The following is a 5,703-nucleotide window of genomic DNA, read 5'->3' as shown; positions in this document are numbered from 1 at the left end:
ATTTCATGTTAGATGTGATTAGATGCATTCTTCTAATTCTTTACACCCAAACAAACATGGTCACCAATTAATCAGCTGGCCCAAAAGTCAAAGTCAACTTGGGGGGGGACAGTTGTCTTCCTCTCGAATGAAGCTGAGGAGAGCATGTCATCACCTAAAGCCAGAAGCCGTCATCAATCACATCCTCGAGAACCAGTAATTGGTCATGGTGAATCAAATCTTCTGTTGATATCTTGACGATGGCACTGGTTTCTTCTCCATATATCCTTGTATGTACGAAGATAGATAGATGGTCGGTGATATCTTGAGGGTAAAGTCAACAGGTAGAATCCAATGATTTAGCAGTCAAAAGCAATCTGCTTATGCCGAGTTATGTCCTTGAGATATCTGGTGGAGTTATATTCTTCTGCGTCGAGGATCCCCTCAGAGAAGGTCCTCCGGATGAATGGCTTTTGAAGCACACGTACGTTGTCAGATCGGCCTTCTTCACCTCTTAAAATCCTCAAAACCTGAAGAACGATGAAGAACTCGATTTAGGTATCTTTAGATGGAATCAAGATGCAGTTTGGAATGGAAGTCATCAGCACGCATGCCTGGCTCATACGAGGCCGCAGCACTGATGAGTACTGGATGCACATGAAAGCTGTTCTTGCTGCGAAAAGCAGCTGCTTGCAGTCGTAGGAATCACCGAGTAAAGGATCGACGAGATCCTTGACCTTATTCTCCTCGAGCACGGGCTTCGCCTGCAACAAAGAAGAAGGGGGAGGAGGAGGAGGAGGAGGAGGAGGTGAAGCTCAGCGTCAAGGACACACGTACGTACCCACATCAGTAAGCTTTTCTGTGAAGAGTCAACAGCCCTACGGCCGGTGATGAGCTCGAGCAGCAGAATGCCGAAGGCGAACACGTCAGTCTTCTCATCGACCACGCCATGCGTGCAGTACTCAGGAGCGACATATCTACTCCGATGATCAAAGGGGATGCAACAAGTTAATCGTTAGGGGTACCAATACCAAATATTTTAGGATCTATAAAGGATCAAAGAGGATGCAGATAGGATCAAAGTTAATTGTTAGGGTACTAAATATTAATTTTAGGATGTTCTAACTACCTAGGAAGAATCTTAATTAAATTTAAACTCTTTGATAGATTAGGCTTAGGATGTAGATTAGGGATTCTAAGTATGAATGAATACATATTGAATCTCTCAGGATTTTGATGAGAGAGAAATATAAAACACTTTGGGTGCTTTTAAGGTTTCTATTCAATCGATGATTTAGAAAAGAATTGTGAGAAAGTATTTTTTATAATAATTTTTTTATATAATAAAAATTTTGATTTTCTCGATAGACAATAGACACAGTGTTGTTAAATTTTGCTTCGGCTTTTGTGTTTTTGTTGATGATTTTTGTTTTGATTTTTAGAGTTTGTATTCTCCCCCCAACATTAATTTCTTTAGAAAGAATGAACGGTAGAGGTGGAAAATGGCGTTGACAAACCCAAATGTGCCTTCGAAGCTGGACAGCGTGTGATGCGTCACTTCGTCCGGCAGCCACTTCGCCAGTCCAAAATCACATATCTGGATTGCTTGATCGAATCAGACATGTCGATTAGGAACATCGTATAGGGCAGAAATGTGAGATCAATACCTGCGGTTCGAAGTCTTCAGTAAGCAGTATGTTATCGACCTTGATGTCGCGATGAATGATGCGCCTTTGACACCTCTCGTGAAGGTACTCGAGGCCCTTTGCTGCTCCAATGGCGATCTTGTATCGCACCTCCCAGGCCAGTTTGTCCTTGGAATCTTACACCAGAGAGAGGAGAAGACATGGTTGAGCAGTAAAGGCGAGGAGGAGTAATGGAGTGGTTGATCAGTCCAGCTTGTACCATGGAGAAGGTTTTCCAGGCTTCCATGATGGGAGAGCTCAAAAACAAGGTGCATGCCTCCTTCGACCCCGACTCCGATCAGTTTGGCGATGTTGGGATGATGAAGGTGGACGAGAATTCCCATTTCGCACAGGAAGTTGTGAGTTCTTTCGTCTTTTGTGCCGCGGCTGATCCTTTTGACTGCTACAAGCCGGCCATTCTCCAGCCGTCCTCTGTAAATGTCAGCATATCCGCCCTTACCTATCTTGTTCTCTGCAGCAGAAAACAACCATGATTTAGACCAACTCTCTCTCTCAAGCGGGAGGAGAAGAGGTAACAAGCAGCGTCACCTGGGCTGAAATTGTCGGTGGCCTTTTCGAGCTCGGAGATGGTGAAGTTCTTCCAAGTAGGTCGGAAGAAGCAGAAGTCGGCTGCGGGATGAGCGTCCGGGCGGGAAGCTGGAGAGGGATGAGCGTCTCTGTTGCCTCGCTTCTTCGACCACTTCCGGAATCCGACGGGAGGGAAGCTGGAGAGGCGTCTCATAGATTTTTGCTTCCACAAACGGAATAATCCCTGCCACCGAGACGAGTTGCTTCGCGACATTAGGGTTTCGGCGTGGGAGGTGCTGGCTTTTGAGTTTCTCTCTGCGTCCGAAGGCCTCATCCCTTCTTCCATGTCACCAACGGTATCCTTCTCGGATCCGAAACACCGTAAATCTGATGAACCAATATGAGAATGTGGACATTCATGATCACAAGGATAAGAAGAAGGAGAAATGGCAGATGTGAGCTGTCACGTTACCATGGGCAGAGACACAGGCAGACAACACCATGCCTTCTCTGGATTCAAAGAAAACAGTTGCCGGGCAAGAGAGACGATGAAACGCGGAGACAAATGGGTTCAACACTTGGATTCATGTGGAGGAGAGACGAGGTTGAAGAAGAAGAAGAACATATTTGGGAACCATTACTGCTTCCTTCCATTGACGACTCCATCTGATCTCTTCTTCGAGACAAATGGGTCAGCATTCGGACAAGAAGAAATCAGGAGAAGGAGCGATAGGTTGGCGCGACTTTACCTCTCATCCTCCCAATATGCAGAGAGGGTTAAATGGAAACGGGTCACGATCTGCACATCTGGTCCGTCTATTTGCTCACAGTCCATCCTGTTGGATTAGATGATGATGATGAATAACCAAGACAAAAACACTATGTATCCTTTTATTTTATGAGATTAAACTATAAACAATGTTGTTATTATTATTGTGGAAATGTATGTAATCAAACAATAAACGACACTATAATTATGGAAAAGATCTGCTTACTTTATTATGAGGAATAATATTATTAAGCTATTCGATGCAAAATAATAATAAAAATCAATAATCGTCGACAGCAGGGTTCGAACCTGCGCGGGCGAAGCCCAACAGATTTCAAGTCTGTCTCCTTAACCACTCGGACATATCGACTACTTATTACGATTCGCACCAACAATTTATTAGTTTCTTGAATATATATTTCCCTATTTTGAAACATATTATTTAATTAAATTTAAAAAGTTGATTCATTGAGAGAGGTCAATTCATAAAGAATAATGCCGTAAGATGAAATTCTCGATCAAGCCCATTGAAATTTTGACTTAAGAGAGTATTAGTGTGGTTTTGAATTCTTTGTAATCTTTACTTTTTTATTTTAATATTCATGAATTTACCTAATTAAAATCTGCGTATCCTAATTCTTACATAATGTATCTTTAATCGAAGGAAACGCCACACATTCGATGAAGCATTAATGAACGCGAATCGAGCGGTGGCTGCACGCGCGGCTCGGCGTGACACGCGCAGATCCCGGCAATTGGGCATCCAGGCCGACACGCGCGGGACCACCAGAGGCGCCGCGCTCACGCCGTGACCGCCGTCACCGTCACAAGTTGACGGCCGTTACGTGAGCCTGAGCGTTCCCATCCAACCAAAAGGCGCGACAGGGGGTCTGCACTCCCCGACCCCACCCGCGCCCACGTGACCAAACATAAAATAATAATAATAATTCGTATCAATTAATTAATTATATTAATTAGATTATTCCTGACGCGGGCGGTCGGGCAGCACAATTCTATCCTAACTCCTTTTTACCACACGGGCGTCTCGGTTCCTGCACCCCCCACTCCAGCGGCGCTCTACTGGTAGCAAGGCGTGTCGGCCGGGGATTGGGGATACGTTTAGCATTACGCTACTTTGCACCGAATTGATGTGGAAGCGAGGGCGGCGGGCCCCTGGGCGGTCAAACCGCCCGTGGACTGCGCCCATCCTTGTCCGCTCCCACCGTTCGCTCCTCTCCTCTCTTCCTCTCTCCTTCCTTCACCCGTCCTCTATTTCTACTCCCCAGCCCGCACTATCCTCCCTCAATGCTCATCCGATTGCCATCCTCTCTCTCTCCCGATCAATAAGAAAAAGAAGAAGAAGAGAAGTAAGTCTTACGATGGCACCCAGGGTGAAGGCTTCCAGAACCGGTGACGGATGTGGCGGCGGCGGCGGCTGCCGAGGAGGAGGAGATGGGAAGGGGGCGAGCTACCGGGGGGTCAGGAAGCGGCCGTGGGGGCGGTACGCGGCGGAGATCCGGGACCCAGCCAAGAAGTGCCGCGTGTGGCTCGGCACCTTTGACACCGCCGAGGAGGCCGCGCGCGCCTACGACGCCGCCGCCCGCCGGTTCCGCGGGCCCAAGGCCAAGACAAACTTTTCCTGCCCCCCGACGACCTCGGCAGCGGGCGCGGGCGCTGGCGCGGCGTCCTCCAGCCCCAGTGTCAGCACCGTCGAGTCGTCCACCCCGCCAAGGAGGCCCTCTGTCCGCATCCCGGCGCTGGATCTCGGGCTCCCCCATCCCTCCGCCCGGATCCCATTCGCGCACTGCGTGCCCGCCGCGGCGTGTCCGTTGGTGTTCTTCGACCCGATCGCGGCTTCCGAGAAGGCGGCAACAATGATCGCTCCTCCGACGATCGTGGCAGAGTTCAGAGATATCAGGGGGCCGGTGTGTGACGGGGTGGAGAGCGACTCGGACTCGTCGTCGGTGGTTGATTGCCCTCGCTCACCGTCGGCCAGAGCGACGAAGAGGATTTGCTTCGATTTCGATCTCAATTTGCCACCTTCGCCGGAGTTCGCAATTGCTTCGTCTTGATATCCAAATCTTTATAAATAATAAAAAGAAATTTACGAGAAATATTAGACACTTCACGGAGCAGAATATAATTCTTTAATTAAAAAAATTCATCTGTAAGAATAAAATGATTATATATATATATATATATATATATATATATATATATATATATATATATATATATATATATATATATATATATATATATGATCCAAAAAAAATTTCAGTATTTTTCGTCTTATGTCTCAGCTTTACAAAATTTTTACATAACACCCTTGGCTACTTGAAAATATTATTTTACTTCTATCTCATTACCTTGGCTTTGTCACTACTCCTATACACCCTGATAGAACATAAAGGTATCATAGTCATAGGTGCCCATTTTAACTATCCTTACAAGATCCTAAGACAGGATGGCCAACTGTCCTGATTGAACACAGAGGTATTATAGGCAACCAAGTGACATGGAGAAAGGTAATTGATAAGACGATGCGTAATAACCAATATAGATAGGATAATTTTTTAGAAAATAATAAATACTGAGTAATATCCAAAAAGTTTTTGAGGCTTTATTGAAAATTTTCAAACTTATAGGTTTTTTTTAAAATTCACATATATATTATGTTATCATACTTTTATTTTGTAAGAATAGAATATTAAAAAATTGAATCTGAAAGTACAATATTGA

General features: G+C 45.5%; 2 protein-coding genes and 1 non-coding gene across 3 annotated transcripts; 1 reads left to right on the top strand and 2 right to left on the bottom strand.

The window, feature by feature from the left end:
- Positions 1-212: 212 nt before the first annotated feature.
- Positions 213-2,574, bottom strand: LOC103998345 (receptor-like cytosolic serine/threonine-protein kinase RBK2). Its single transcript, XM_009419798.3, has 7 exons — positions 2,214-2,574; positions 1,885-2,136; positions 1,647-1,801; positions 1,497-1,576; positions 821-956; positions 594-743; positions 213-509 (listed from the first exon to the last, which is right to left on the bottom strand). Exons 1-7 carry the CDS (start codon positions 2,536-2,538, stop codon positions 339-341), a joined length of 1,269 nt encoding a protein of 422 aa, XP_009418073.2. The 5' UTR covers positions 2,539-2,574; the 3' UTR covers positions 213-338.
- Positions 2,575-3,249: 675 nt separating this feature from the next.
- TRNAS-UGA (transfer RNA serine (anticodon UGA)) lies at positions 3,250-3,331 on the bottom strand. The gene has a single exon. It is a non-coding gene; the product is annotated as a tRNA-Ser (tRNA).
- A 698-nt stretch (positions 3,332-4,029) lies between these two features.
- Positions 4,030-5,084, top strand: LOC135598114 (ethylene-responsive transcription factor 4-like). Its single transcript, XM_065091647.1, has one exon. It carries the CDS (start codon positions 4,110-4,112, stop codon positions 5,031-5,033), a length of 924 nt encoding a protein of 307 aa, XP_064947719.1. The 5' UTR covers positions 4,030-4,109; the 3' UTR covers positions 5,034-5,084.
- The last annotated feature ends 619 nt before the right edge of the window (positions 5,085-5,703 follow it).

Source organism: Musa acuminata, chromosome BXJ2-1 (assembly GCF_036884655.1).
Source record: "Musa acuminata AAA Group cultivar baxijiao chromosome BXJ2-1, Cavendish_Baxijiao_AAA, whole genome shotgun sequence".
In the NCBI taxonomy this organism is placed as follows: domain Eukaryota; kingdom Viridiplantae; phylum Streptophyta; class Magnoliopsida; order Zingiberales; family Musaceae; genus Musa; species Musa acuminata.
Note: the sequence above shows the minus strand (reverse complement) of the source record. Positions and strands in the feature narration are given on the sequence as shown.

Bases quoted from the DNA above. Each gene is read 5' to 3' on its own strand.
- LOC103998345 (XM_009419798.3), bottom strand. From the start codon at position 2,538: ATGGAAGAAGGGATGAGGCCTTCGGACGCAGAGAGAAACTCAAAAGCC. The intron at 1,802-1,884 runs GTACAAGCTGGA...CTCTGGTGTAAG, and splicing joins CCTGGAAAACCTTCTCCATG to ATTCCAAGGACAAACTGGCC. The intron at 957-1,496 runs GTTTGTCAACGC...TCATCGGAGTAG, and splicing joins AGCTTCGAAGGCACATTTGG to ATATGTCGCTCCTGAGTACT.
- LOC135598114 (XM_065091647.1), top strand. From the start codon at position 4,110: ATGTGGAAGCGAGGGCGGCGGGCCCCTGGGCGGTCAAACCGCCCGTGG.